At 45.8% G+C, this 14,827-nt stretch overlaps 1 protein-coding gene across 1 annotated transcript in view; it reads right to left on the bottom strand.

Moving 5' to 3' along the window:
• The window catches only part of TMC2 (transmembrane channel like 2), a 55,338-nt gene that overhangs the window by 13,395 nt on the left and 27,116 nt on the right, over nt 1–14,827 (bottom strand). The window contains 7 exon segments of the mRNA XM_030311770.1: nt 764–831; nt 3,380–3,508; nt 5,508–5,657; nt 7,182–7,361; nt 9,997–10,185; nt 13,117–13,264; nt 14,583–14,725. Coding sequence (XP_030167630.1) covers nt 764–831; nt 3,380–3,508; nt 5,508–5,657; nt 7,182–7,361; nt 9,997–10,185; nt 13,117–13,264; nt 14,583–14,725 — 1,007 coding nt within the window.

Below are 14,827 nucleotides of genomic sequence, written 5' to 3'. Positions count from 1 at the left end.
GGGTTGGGAGCACGAAGCCTAGCCGCTTTCCCTGCAGGTCCCGAGGGCTGGGGTCTCCCACGTAAGCAGGACATTTCTCGCCAAGCCTTGGCCACCGGTTCCTCAGGGGAAGGAGGCGCTCTGAGCACCCCCGGCTTGGGCTCTGGCCAGGATTTAACCACTGTCTCACCACAAGGCACCTAGCAAATTTTTTGGCCTCCTGTCCATTTCTCCGTGGCCCCCCTAAAACAGCATTGCTGCCCAGAAAAGTATCTGAAGTCCTTCAATTGACAGCATTGGACACTGGCTTGCGGCGAGCCCTCGGAAGTCTTGAAAGTCTTTGGCTGAAGTTACGCAGCCTTTTCTTCCGACTCGTGTCTCAGAGGAGGGAGCCCCTTGGCTCCTTTACTCTTCCTCTCCTTCCTATTTTCTCCCTCCTTCCCTCTTTCTTTCCTTTCCCCTCTGTTTCTCCTCCCTCTCTCCTTTTTTTTTCTCCTCCTTCCTCCCCTCTCTACTTCTTCCTTTTTTCCTTCCTCCTTCTCATTCCCCTCTCTTTCTTCCTACTCTCCTCCCCTCCCCACTCTATGGTAGCACATGGGTTGGCCAGACACTGCCCTGGTTCTCATCCCATCCTGCCCTCTATTTGTCATCTCAAAAGAGGCAGTTCAGAGAGGTCTGAAGATTTGTCCAGCCTCTCCCCAGCTAGCTGGGGGGCAAAGCCTGGGATGCCACTTTTCTGACTCCCCCGATGAGGTGGTCCCCAGATAGAAAATGCAGAGCTCACCAGATCATTCCTTGATTGAAGATCAAACCGAGTACATTTCCGCTGATATCGAACTCAGCGTAAGAGGGCTGCAGGGGGAGGCAGACAGAGAGAAAGGAATCCGTTAGGTATCAGCCAGCCTCTATTACCAGCCAACTGGCTAAGCCAAGGCCACTCTATCCCAAAGGGCCTGCTCTGGTGACTGAAGAAACTTGGGTTTCACGGCTCTGTTTCTTTAACACGTTTTCCACGTTTCAAGAGAAGATTTGAAGTTCTCAAAGTTGAAATTTTTTCCAATGACTTTTTCAACGAAAAAAGTGAGAATTTTTACCTTTTAGGGATTGCAGACCAACAGTGTGTTCTTGGGAGGGCACTAGCCCCTAGGAGAACATTTTATCAATGCTCTAATCAGAGATGGACCTTGAAATTATAGCCGAGGCATAAATCGAATAAATAACCAAATGCGAGTAATCAGATGAGGAGTCAAATAAAACCATAGTTTTGAAAGCAAACAGGCAGGGGCACCTGGGTGGCTCAGTCGGTTAGGCGACCGGCTTCTGCTTAGGTCATGATCTCACACTTGTGAGTTCGAGCCCTGTGTAGGGCTGACAGCTCAGAGCCTGGAGCCTGCTTCAGATTCTGAGTCTCCCTCTCTCTCTGCCCCTCCCCTACTCGCACTCTGTCTCTCTCTCTCTCTCTCAAACATAAACAAACATAATAAACATTTTCTTAAAGCAAACAAGCAAACAAAATAACTAAACCACTCTTTCAATTCTCTTTTCTCCTTTTCACCTTCCTCTAGTCTCAGAGCAGTTCATGGAAAGGAAAGAGCTCAGCCAGATTCCTATTTTCAGCCTGAATCTGATTTTCAGAGTTTCGGAGATCTGTCAACTATGTGAAAGAACGCAAAGTGTGTGAGCACTAGGGAGTTGGGCCTCCTTATGCAGCATGCTTAAACCGACTTCCCCATTTGTCCTTCGGGAATGGAGGTCAAAGGTGACAGGGGGGAGGAGGAGGAAGAAGTCAAGAGAGAGAGAAAGGAAGGTCAGGCATGGATCAAGGGAGGAAACATATGTATTCCAGATATGGGAGGGTTAAATCTTAGAAATTTGAAATTTAACGTTTAAAAATATTTTTAAAAACTTCTCATCTGCTGGGTTTTGTGTCCTGGTTAGAACATTTTTCCTCACCCCAAGGCGCCTGGGTGGCTCAGTCAGTTGAGCATCCAACTGTTGATTTTGGCTCAGGTCATGATCTCATGGTTCGTGAGATCGAGCCCCATGTCAGGCTCTGCACTGACAGAGCACAGCCTGCTTGGAATTCTCTCTTTGCCCCTCCCCCCCCTAAACAAAATAGATAAAAATGAACATTAAAAACTTTTTCCTTGGGGCGCCTGGGTGGCTCAGTCCGTTAAGCGGCCGACTTCAGCTCAGGTCATGATCTTGCGTTTCACGAGTTTGAGCCCTGCATCGGGCTCTGTGCTGATGGCTCGGAGCCCGGAGCCTGCTTCCAACTCTGTGTCTCTTTCCCTCTGCCCCTCCCCCATTCATGCTCTGTCTCTCTCTGTCTCAAAAATAAATAAACGTTAAAAAAAAAAAAAGAAATAAATAAAGATTGAAAAAATTTTTAAATAAAAAAATAAAGATGGCATTCTCTTTGAGCATAAAGTTCATTACTCTTGTTCTCAGATGAAATTATGAAGATTTCCTTGCTATGAGGAGGAGTTGAAGAGGCTTGTGTAACATTGTGGTTGGTGACTAAAAGAAAAAAAAAATATGACACAAACCTGTACTGGAGCCCTTACCTAGGCCAGGCCAATTCTATTGCAGGCCAGGATGAAAACGACTCAGGTAAACAAGATATGGGGCTCAGTTCAGGGAAAGTGCCCCCCCACCCCAATACCAGTGACTACAGGGTCAGTGAGTGATGCGTTGTGAGAGAGCCACACACAGGATGGATGAGGCCAGAGATTCTGCCATATCACAGAAGGCCACCCAGAGGGGAAATGACCCACATTTAGAACGAGCATCTTCCTAGGTAGGTGGGCAAGAGGAGTATTCCAGGTGGAGGGAATGAGTCCAAAGAGGTGTCTCAAAGTATAACCCAGAAGACTGCACCAATGGCGACTGTGTTCTTTGGGTGTTCCAAGACTTTCTGAAACAGTCATGTCCACATCTGCCCTCTCCCACCCCGAGATTTCACAGAGTCTCAAAAATTAAGAGCTACCTTGTCCCTCATCCACTTCAATTACCGTTCCCATCGCTTGCTCAGTGCGGACTTCAAAGGCTAGTTAGTGTTCTTTGCCTTCTCGAATGAGAGGCGATGCCACTGTGGCATTTCTTTACTACCGTCTGCTCAGCACTGAAGCATGGGATCCACTTTTCCCCAGACCAAATGCCCCCATTTCCCGGATAAGGAAGGTTGCATTGTTAATTACATGGGGGCATGGGGGAAGTGGAGTTTCTCTGAGAAGGCAAATATGACACTTAAAGGACATACACATGGGATACGTCAATACTTCCCAGAGCAGAGATTGGCATCAATTATCTAAATAAATGCCTAGGAATGCGTCTGGCTATATCAGACAGGATGGCTGAGATGCCTTCTTGTGGAAATGTCCCTGAAACGGTGACCTACAAACCCAGCCTCCAGGTCCCAGCACCAGCAGTAGTTCATGAATCGGACGAAGCAAGCTCGCATGAAGTCCCCCAGCAGGATGGTGATGTAGGTTACCAGCATGTCAGACACCGTCAGCCTCATGAATTCCTGCAAGGCGGAACACAGGAAAAGGGCATGGTTAAGGTCAAACCTTGCCGATCCCTTCCAATGGACTGCAGCCATGCAAAGTCTTCCTCACCCACCTGAAGCTTCTCTGCGACCTTCTGGTTCTTGGGGACAGAGAGGTAGTGCAGAAAAAGGCCCCTCGGCTTGGGAAAATGTTTATTTTTAGGTCCTAGCTCTACAAGTTACCAATTGCATTGCTGTGGAATAATCTCGGGGCCTCTCGAAGCTGATAATGATATCAGCCTTGCAGGGTTATTGGGAAGCTTAGTGATTATGCATGCGAATTGCCCGGCACATTGGCAAGGCCCAGTATATGGTACTTATCAGCACAGTTGCACAGAGAGAGGATCTGAAGTCTTCCTCCTTGCTTCCCCCACCTCCTCTGACGTGCAGCTGCCCCCAGCTAAGACTGAATCTGACCACTTGCCCTCAGGACAACAGCCAGCATTCTTCATCTCCTGCTAATTGGATGTTTTGCTTGCTATATGGAGATAATAATGCAGATTTTACACGAGGCACACAATGGAAGAGCCAAAAGCAAAGCTTCTCTCTGCTTTATAGGGTGAATATAATTTATTAATTTACAAAAGTGGAAAAGATCCACCAGGCCTTATCACAACCTTTAAGACGTCTTGGAGTTCCTATGGGGCACAGGGTCTGCTTTATTCATTGTTTGCATCCTCCAAGATGATTAATAAATGCTGGATGAACGGCTGATGAGTTTTCGGTAGTATTCCTCAATAATAATTTAAATTAATGCCCCTAAGTAAAAGACAAATCAACGTGTATCAGGTCTCCACGTCTGGGCAAGGTGATGCTCTGGGGCCTGGGGTGGAGGTGGTGGAGGGTACAGGTGAGCAGTATTTAACAGCTCACACTCGTCATTGCTACAGGTTCAGAAAGAGACAAGCTTTAATCAGTGTTTGGAACGGTGATGGGCATCCAGGCAGGAAATGAGACATTCTATCGCAGAATACTCCAAAGGAACCATGTAGGTAATAAACTCTCTTCGGCCTTCTAAGGAGGGTGGGTTTTACTGACTTGAAGACGCTTTCTCTGTTACACACGTGAGGGCTTTAGAAATGCATGAGCTAGGGAAGCTGGGTTGCTTTGTACAATAACGAAGAGGAGGATTTAAAGAGTATGGGGGAATCTGGACTGGAGGAGACAAGAAATGGTGAGTCTGAGCCCTCCATGGAGGGAAGGCTCGGGGGGCAGGAGGGAGAAAAGGCCCCCCAGGGCCACATGGGAAGGACACTGTGCAGCAGGAAAACATCTGCTCGTGGATTCGTAGGCAGTGTTTGAAGGACTGAGTGATGTAATCCCCTCCTTCATTGTACTTCGCCATCCTCAGTTACGAACACTGTCGTCTGATGCGGGTGGATGTGAGTGGGTTCTTCAGGGAGCCCACAAAGAAGTGATAAACTCTGCGTCTCAGTGGGGTGGCGTACGAATAGAAATCCTGTGCAAAAATTGAGGAAAAGAGGGCCGCTGATCCCTGTGTTGCCTGCAAATACTTTGTCTGCCCAGGAAGGCGAAAGACATTAGCCTTTGAAGTCCACACGGTGCGACCCACAGGAACAGTGGTGACAGTGGTTAGGAGAAAGGGTAGTTATTAATTGTTGAGACTAATCCAAACCATTAATTCTCTTTACAACAATGCACAGAGGCATATACACACACGAATCCCGCAGCCAATTTTTAGGAGTATTTATTCATTATTTCCGGGTGGAGAAGCCTCAGGCTTTCAGTGAAATCTGCAGTAAAACTCTAAATGAATACAAGTGGCATTAGACTGCTGAACAGAGCATTCAGAGTAATATGTGGGATGCTGAAAAAAAAAAGGGAGAAGAGAAAAGGTGAAACTTTCCGAAGAAATACTGGCTTGACATTTTGGTGGCTTAAAAATAGAAACATCAAGGAAGAAATAACAAAGAACTGAGAACAGGGATCACTTTTCCAGGGAAGCATAATTACTCACAATGCCCACAGCTGTCTCCCAGCAAGAACCCCGGGGCACATCTGCAGGGTGCAGGGGTGGCCGGGGGACACTCTCATTCCAACCCGAGGAGTTGTAATAGTTAAACAGAGTCCAGTGAGTGAGGTTCTTTATTTTCTCTTCATTAGAAAGCTAAAATGGAAGATGGAGATGTGGATTGGAAGGAGCCAAGGGTGGTCCAACTGTTTCCATGGGAACAACAATTAAAGCAGAATATGCCACTACCCTGCCACCTAGCCTCTGTCCTACCCCACAACAGTCTTTATAAGAATACCTTCCCAGCCTTTCAGTCTGTACAGGAGAGGGGGGCATTTGGCTGAAGTCCTTGGGTCTTTTCTACGAAGTTATCTTTTCTAAGTTATTATCCATCCATCCACCCATCCATCCATTCATCCATCCAACCATCCATCCATCCATCCATCCATCTATCCAGTCGTTCATTCTTCTTTTGAGAATAATTTCTTTGAGAGTCTATTCTGGGCATGCAAGGCAGGTTGACACAAGAGTGCACAAGAGAGATAGGCTTTCCTCAGAAAGTTCACAGTCTAGTAGGTGACAGAGACGAACAGTCAATTATAGAACAGAGTGATAAGAGCTATGGGAAATATCCTCTGGGGACCAAGGAAATCCACGTCAGACCCTGGGGGCCACAGAGAATCTCCTGGAGGCAGTGACATCTGAGACAAAACCTTGGGGAGGATTAGTCAACTAGTCAAAGAAGGGGAGAAGGGTGGAGAGACAGGCAAGAGAAATTTTTGTCCTGGGGAAGAAATGTGAGGTTCAGGAGAAGAGAGCAGTTCACTGGGGTAGGAGGAAAGCCAGAAATGAAGGTGGAGGGGTAGACAAAGGCCAGATACAATTACTTCCATGCTTAGAACCTTCCAATAGCTTTCTGATAACCTCAGGTAAAAATTCATGCAGCCCAATAATGAGGAAGAAGGGGTGGGGAAGAGGACCATCATCATTGGACCCTTCCCTTAGGTTCATTTTCCCCTTCTTCCCTCCGTTCCTTTCTTAGCCATCCTGCAGTTCCTTGTTTGGACCAGCTGTTCCCTCTGTTTTTTCCAGTGTCTTGTAAGACTCTCAGGTTGGGCAGGGGAAATCTGGAGTCCCTCCTATGCACTGCCATGCTGCCTGGGCTTGCCCCCATCGAAGCACATGCCACAGCACGTTGTAATGAATGAGTCTGTCTCCCACCCTAGATGTGAATACCCTTGGAACAGCACCGTGTCTTGCTGTCTGCTGTACCTTCAGGGCCTGACATAGTGGGTGCTCCATAACTGTCAGGTGAGCAGTGATGAAAGGTTGGGTCAATCATGCCATATCATCTCAATGGACACTTACTTGGCTGGTAAACATTTATGGCAGCTACGATACAACATAGGAGAGGCTGCAGATAAAATATTAAGGGGACCAAATGACATGTATATGATGTAAAAAAGACAACTAAGGAAAAAACCGTAAAGACCTGCAGCGCAATGTTAACAATGGTTGTCTTTGGGTCATAGGATTCTGGGGATATTTTTTTCTTCATTTTCATTTCCTCAACTTTCCAAAGTTTCTTTGCTTAATAGGAATTACTCATAAGGAAATTATTACAGTGGAAAAAGGAAATTTGGTGGGCACCAGGGATTAGGGGGAGTTGGTGGTCTTTACCTTGAGGTGAACATCATCCATCAGGGCCAGGAGAAATGTGTAGAGGTTCCCCAGGAAGAGTGCAAAGATGCGTCCGAGCTGCCACTTCAGTCCAATGCGTGGGTGGTAATTCTCCAGGGCAGCGATGGTTTCAAACAAAGGGGGACAAAACATACCAAGCAGGGACATCACAATTTCTACCTGAGAAAATCAGGAAAGCCTGGATGACTTGTGCCATTAATATCACTTGCTTGGCCACCGTCTCTGCACTCCCTAGGGCCATGAATCCCCGGCTCCTTCTTGCCCCCTCCTCTGCCTCTGGAGATGCCCTCTGGTCTCCACTACTTGCTGTATGGCTTTGGCTAAGGGACCAACACACCCTGAGCAGTCACCGTATGTCCCACACATCATACCTGCTCTGTGACTGGTTGCTCTCATGATGTTGCCATTAGTCTTGATAGAAATAACAAACTTTCTTTGAGAAATAAATGAATTAACATATGGAACAGTGTTTTGTGTTCTGTAAAAGTCATGAGCTGGGCAAGAGTCACTGTGGTAGCTCTTATCTCAGGATCATGGAAGACAGGCAGCTCAAATCAGAGGAGGGAACTAATAGCAGGGAGATGTGGTTAAGAGTATCGCATTTCAGGGTGCTGGGGTGGCTCAGTCAGTTAATGGTCTGACTCTTGATTTCAGCTCAGGTCGTGATCTCACGGTTCGTGAGATTGAACCCTATGTCGGGCTCTGTGCTGACAGTGCAGAGCCTGCTTGGGATTCTCTCTCTCTCTCTCTCTCTCCCCCTTCTTCATCTCTTCTCTCTCTCTCTCAAAAATAAATAAACTTAACAAAAAATTTTAAAAATAGAGTATGCCATTTGGAGTCAGCTCTCTGGGATTGAGCCCTAGCTCTATCATTTGCTGGCTTTGTAATTTAGGAAAAGTTACATAATTTCTTCAGAGATAGGAGCTCAGGCTCCTTGTTTCTTCACATATAAAGTGGGAAAGACAGCTCTTGTTGTGAGAGTCAGAATAGATGATGGATGTAAGTCTACCAGAGCCTGGTAAGCATTAAATTTTGGCTCCAATTTTGGGAGAATCCTACTCGTGTAACTGAACCTGACCACAGTAGAACATTCTTTCTGAAATTAAAACTGCTCATCTAGTGGAGAGTAAATCCTTAAACTGCTGACCAAGGTACATGTGGGTCAACTCTTCTGGGCTGGTTCTGACTCCCTCACATTCTGTCACACTGACTGTTGGCTTGGTTTCTTATCATCTTCATACCTTCACACCGGCTCATGCAGTGCTTCCCACCTGGAAAGCCATCACTGCACCTCTTCCACCGCTACCTTTCTTCACATGTTTCTTTAATGCACAGCCTAATTCCTGCCTTTGCCACAAACTCCCTCTGTCTCTCCAGCTCACATTGGCCTCTCCACCTGCCACACATCTGTAACCCAAAACATCTTATTTGATCACTATTCCAGCCTATTTCTGTTCGTACTTTGGTTTATTCTTGTCAAGTCTGCTTCCTAAGGAAACTGCAAAATCCACTTAAGGGCAGAATCCATCTGAAGCATCTTTTGTATCCCCCTCACAGCTTAATGACCTGATGTTTTAGATAGGTTCATTGTAAATAGCATGTAGGTTTTAAAAAATTCAATCCAATTATCATTGCCTTTAAACTGTAGTTGTAATCCATTTACATTTATTGTAATCACTGATAGATTTAGATTTAAATCTGTCTGATTTTGTGCTTTACATTTGTCCTAGAAGTTCCATATTTCTTTTTTTATCCTTTCTTGCTTTGTGGGAGGAAATAGATTCTTTTTATTTAATTTATGTAGCTCACGATTCTGTGGGTCAGTATTTTGTTCTCTGGGCTTAGGTAGGTGGTTCTTTTGCTGGCCTCACCTGGCTTCATTCATGTATCTGTGGTCAGCTGGTGGTTGATGGCTTCATTCATATGTCTGGTCATTGGCTGGCCATAATGTAGAATGATGAGATAAATGGGTCCTGTATCTCTCATCATTCAATAGGCTAGTCTGGAACTATTCACATGGTGGAGGTCTCAGGGTTTCCAAGAGAGCAAGTTCTAATACACAAGCCCTTTTCAAGTCTGCTTATATCATGGGTGTTACTGTCTCACTGGCTAAAGGAGCTTACATGGCCAAGCCTAGTTGGATTCAAGGGATGGGGAAACAGATTCCACCTCTTCATGAGAGGAGTTAGAAAATCATATTGCAAACAAATATAGGAATACAATAAGGGGAAGAATTTGTAGCCATTTTTGCTAGCTACTAAGATGCTAAATTGCCAAAAGAGATTTACGGATTTAATATAATTACAATGAAACTTCAATGCATCCTATTGTGGATCTTGTTGGGAGGGAACTCAGTCTACCAGATATCAATACGTACTATAAAGCCATAGTTTATCAGTGTGTTTTTAGTGCAGGAACAGGTAAATAAACCAATGGAATAGATTAGAGATCCCAGAATCACACCCACACATTAACAGATACTTGATTTTTGATGTATGGCACTGTAGAGCTGTGAAGAAAGGATCACCTTTTTAATAATTGGTGCTAAGACAACTGACTATTCAGTTGACTGACATGCTAATTATAATGCAGCTTTATCAACCTACAAAAGCCTTATAAGAGGTGACTCTTGGTTCAAATGTTCATGCTACCTGACTAGAAAGGGATGTAATTTCACTCTTTGAAACATGTCCCATAATCCAGATTTTCAATTAATTCAGCAGAATGGCATAGGAATGAGTATAATTTCTGTGTTTTCCCTCAATATTCACTTCCACAGAGATGTCCTCTTTACCTCATTTCTTTCATACCAGCTGACATTCTGCATTTTGGAGAATTCCTGCGATCGCTTCACCACAAAATAAATGAGGTATCCACTTCCACACAAACAGCAGATGATGAGAAAGTTGGCCAGGACCCGGAGAAATCTTGTCAGATGGATATTTTCTTCTTTGTTACTCTCTTGTTCATCCACTATCGATTCCTTAATGTGTGGAAATGAGATGTGACTAATTACAGGCCAGGAACCAACAGGAACCATTGTTGTTGGGTTCCTGAGATGACTATTTACTATATTTTCATAAATGAAATAATACAAAGGAAGTGGTGCAGAGCACTGTTGCCCTATGGAGAATAATTTTCTTTAAGACGATACAGCTTATTGTTATTGCTATTTTGGAACATGTGACAACAAAAGCTTAGATTTATTGAATACTTACTGTATGCCAGACGTGGTACTAAACCCTTGCTTTGCATTATCTCTCCTAATCCCCAAAACAAACCAATGGAGTAGTTTCTATTATTACCCATATCTCAGATACTAAGGCCCGGAAAGATTTCAGCAACTGTCAGACTGGGATTGTTTTAAAACTATAGATTAAATAGATTAAAATGAAATGTTAAGAATATTGAGTCTTCTAATCCAGGGGCCAGCAAACATTTTCTAGTAAGAGCCATATAGTATATAGCTTGGGCTCTGCAAATCATATGGTCTCTCTCACAACTCCATGAAAACAACCTTTGACAATATGGCAATAAATAGGCATGGCTTTTTTTTTTTTTTAATTTTTTTTTTCAACGTTTATTTATTTTTGGGACAGAGAGAGACAGAGCATGAACGGGGGAGGGGCAGAGAGAGAGGGAGACACAGAATCGGAAACAGGCTCCAGACTCTGAGCCATCAGCCCAGAGCCTGACGCGGGGCTCGAACTCACGGACCGCGAGATGGTGACCTGGGTGAAGTCGGACGCTTAACCGACTGCGCCACCCAGGCGCCCCGGCATGGCTTTGTTTTAATAAAATCTTATTTACAAAAATAGGCAGGAGGCTGGATTTTCCCCTGGGCCATAATTTGCTGATCCTTGTTCTAATCTATGAACATGGTATATCTATTTATTTAGAGTTTCTTAATTTCTTTCAGAAATGTATTTTTTGGTGTAGCCATCTTGTATATTTGTTGTCGTTAACTCTGTTCCTAAGAATTTTATGTAATTCATGTAATTTTATTGTAAATGGAATTAAAAAAATTTTTCCAATTGTTTGCTGTTAGTATATAAAAATACAATAGTTTTTTTTTTATTATAAACTTTGCATCCTGCATCTGTAATTCTCTATGAAGACACAAGATGGCAGTATATGGCAGACCAAAGATGATAAATGAGGCCTCCCAGTTTCCAAAGTACCTGGAAGGAGACTTTTCCACTCAATAAACAGTTACTATATTCAGGTTCAGATTTAACTAATTTATCAACCCGTTAATATACCTCAGCTCATGCTGTTGGCACGTGTGTCCTGTTATGTAAGGGTTTATCCCTGGTTTTCATAGACTCAGAGAAGCAGCTTTCACCTTCCCAGATGTTTAAAGTGCTTCATAGGCATTGACCTTCTCTGTCTTTCTCAGATAGGCCTGGAGGAAGAGGCAGAGCCCTCACTGATCCTTTTCCTGCCCTTGGATGCTCTGTCAATGGGCCCCCGGTGCTGGGAGAAGGAGAAGGGAGGAGAACCCAGGAAGCTCCCTGAGCTTCCCGCTGCCAAGCTGTCAGGACTATGGGCTCATGAAACCCATGTAGTGAGCTGCTGAGCCCAAGCTCTGCCCCTGGTAGGTGTCCCTGCCGTCTGTTTGCATTGCAGCAGCCCTCTTCGGCCAGGAAGGGCGAGGAGAGAGGGGAGGGAAGAAGACAAGCACACTGATGTCGTGCATCTGACCTTTGGCAGGTCGTGAGGAAAGAAAGTCTGACTGGTCGCATGGGGGAAATATTGAACTATCAATAGCTCTGAATGGTTTTTACAGTCATGGAGAAAAAAAGAAGATGCACAGTGCTTTGGCATACCAGTTTCTGCCTTCATTCATTTGCTTACCCTTAGGTCTGCTTCTATTTTTTAAAATAAATAGAGATGTATAGGCCACCTCACATATCTTTTGTGACAAATCAATGAGATAACTAAGTATGGAGTTGCACATTTAAAAAAAAATTTTTTTTAACGTTTATTCACTTTTGAGAGACAGAGAGAGACAGAGCACAAGTGCGGAGGGGGCAGAGAGAGAGGGAGACACAGAATCCGAAGCAGGCTCCAGGCTCCGAGCCGTCAGCACAGAGCCCGACGCGGGGCTCGAACCCACGAACCGCAAGATCATGACCTGAGCCGAAGTCGGACGCTCAACCGAGTGAGCCACCCAGGCGCCCCTGGAGTTGCACATTTAATTGACTCCCACAACCAGCATTCGCTACTCTTTCTAGGTTTTCTAATCTCTCAGAGAGCTTCAAAAGAATCCATTGCTAGGAATTCCCCAGCCCCTGACCAATGACACCAGAATCTCTGGGGGTTTGGGTCCAAAAGATTTTTAAAGCTGCTGAGGTGAGGGACGCCTGGGTGGCGCAGTCGGTTAAGCGTCCGACTTCAGCCAGGTCACGATCTCGCGGTCCGTGAGTTCGAGCCCCGCGTCGGGCTCTGGGCTGATGGCTCGGAGCCTGGAGCTTGTTTCTGATTCTGTGTCTCCCTCTCTCTCTGCCCCTCCCCCGTTCATGCTCTGTCTCTCTCTGTCCCAAAAATAAATAAAAGTTGAAAAAAAAAAAATAAAGCTGCTGAGGTGATTCCATCGTGCATAACAGATTGAGAACTGCAGCCCCCCTTGAGTCCTTCTACTCCCTCTGGCAGAAAACAGTTCCACGAAGAAACAGGAAGGACCAGGTCTCAGCATCCATGAGTCTCCGCCATATTAAAAAACAGATGGTGGGTATCAGTCCTGAGCATCCTTTCCGGAAGGCTTGAGAGCTAGGCCCACACTTCTGGTAGAGCTCTTACCACAAATTACTTGGGGGATCTTATCCACCATGCCCCAGCTGGGTGAAGTCCCCTAATGACCAGCGGGACCCGAAGCTCCCCCCAGGAAGTGGGAACTACTCTAGGCACCTACCTTGAAGCTGGTGGTGATGGAGGCATACTTGTTGTCGGCTGTCTCTGAATTCCCGATCAGGTAATCCCAGCTGGTGAACATCTTGAAGCTGAAGGTGAAGTTAGCGCTCTCCCCCTCGCTTGCGCTGCCCTGGGTATTGCTGGCCATCCTGTAGGGTGCACACCACTGCTGTTATGACTGCCCAGGGAACCTTGGCCTCAGCGGGTCTGGGGCACAGATAGACATCCAATGGGGAGGAGAGAGCCAAGACGATTTGAATTGGGCTAACGATAGCCAGGACAGGTCGCGCCTCTCCGTCTCATGTGTTGGCTTTCGGGATTTGCTACTCCAGGGGCTTAGTTAGCTTTCTGGCTCATCGGGGAAACATTCCATATCTCTGTACTTATCTGGGATAATAGCGGGGGGAAAATGTAACAACATGAGGGCCAAGCTCATCTCCTTGCTTTTCTTTGTTGCCTGATGGAGCTGGCCGGACGGCTGCCTATCACCTGGTGGTTACTGTCGCGTTCAGGGCAGGCCCTGGCGGACGGCAGCGTTTTCCCCCGAGATGATGTGATAGAAAGCCATGCTGGGCCCGCACACTGCCCTTTCAGAGGTCCTATCCAGGCTCCCAGAGTGCCCCACTCTTCTCCTGCAGACGCAGCTACTCGTACGCTTCTGGGAGGAGTGACCTCTTACGGCCTTGCTGAAGGGTGGGTAGGCCCTGGTAGTCAGGTTTGTGCAGGAGACGGTGTCCCCCACCCTGCACCAGCCTGTGCTGATTGGGGTCCCCTGGCTTCGAAGAAGGCAATTCATGGGCCAAAGTTTTTCTTCAGAGAATATAAATGAAGAGGCACCGACGAATTAAAAGGCCATTTCTGACCACAGAGACAGGTGGAGTTGGGGCTAGAGAGGACACCATCGTTAACCCATCGTTAATCGCACCATATACGTTCCTTTGCGCTGTTTTGTCGATAAGTGAGGGGCTCAGTGCTGACATGCAAGCTAGAGTTACAGAGGAGCAGGAGAGTTGTTTTTTTTTTTTTTTTTTTTTTTTTTGAGGAAGCTGAGCTCCAGGGAAAGCAAAAACAGACCTCAAAGACTTCTCTGGTCTTACCTTATCAGGTACTTGCTCCCTCTCAAGCCACATTGGCCTTTTGACAGGTTTTGGAACTCATTAGGATATTTGCTGCCTCAGGCCCTTTGCACATGCTCTTCCTTTGCATACAATGCTGTCCCCCAGACTTTCAGTGCGATTGGCAGTTCTCAGCATCATGTAAAGATGCTTCTATCCCATTTCCCCAAACTTCCCCTATTACCCTGTTTATGCCTTTTATACTACATATGACAATGCATATCTGCATTCTTTGTTTCCTTATTTTCTCTCTAAATTCCCACAGGAAGGTAAGCAGGCACAGAGTGGCCATAGGAGCAGGATGTTTGTGTGAAGGAAATGAAAAGCCTGTGAAAGACACGGTCATACTTACGATCTAATGACAATCATCAGGCTATAGCCGAACACGCTGACCCCCACCATAAAGTAAGCCATGGGCAACCTGTACCTCAGCCACCCGATAGTCCTCTGGTTGTTGTAGTAGCCGTAGAAGAGAGCAGAATACTTGATGTAGCCCTGCAGGACAGCAGATCAAACGCTCCGGGTTTGTAAGCTTCGTGCATATAGTCACCAGACACTTTCATTCTACCGGGAATGTCTTTCTCAGGGGGTTAATGG

This window comes from Lynx canadensis, chromosome A3, assembly GCF_007474595.2.
Source record: "Lynx canadensis isolate LIC74 chromosome A3, mLynCan4.pri.v2, whole genome shotgun sequence".
Lineage (NCBI taxonomy): Eukaryota > Metazoa > Chordata > Mammalia > Carnivora > Felidae > Lynx > Lynx canadensis.
Note: the sequence above shows the minus strand (reverse complement) of the source record. Positions and strands in the feature narration are given on the sequence as shown.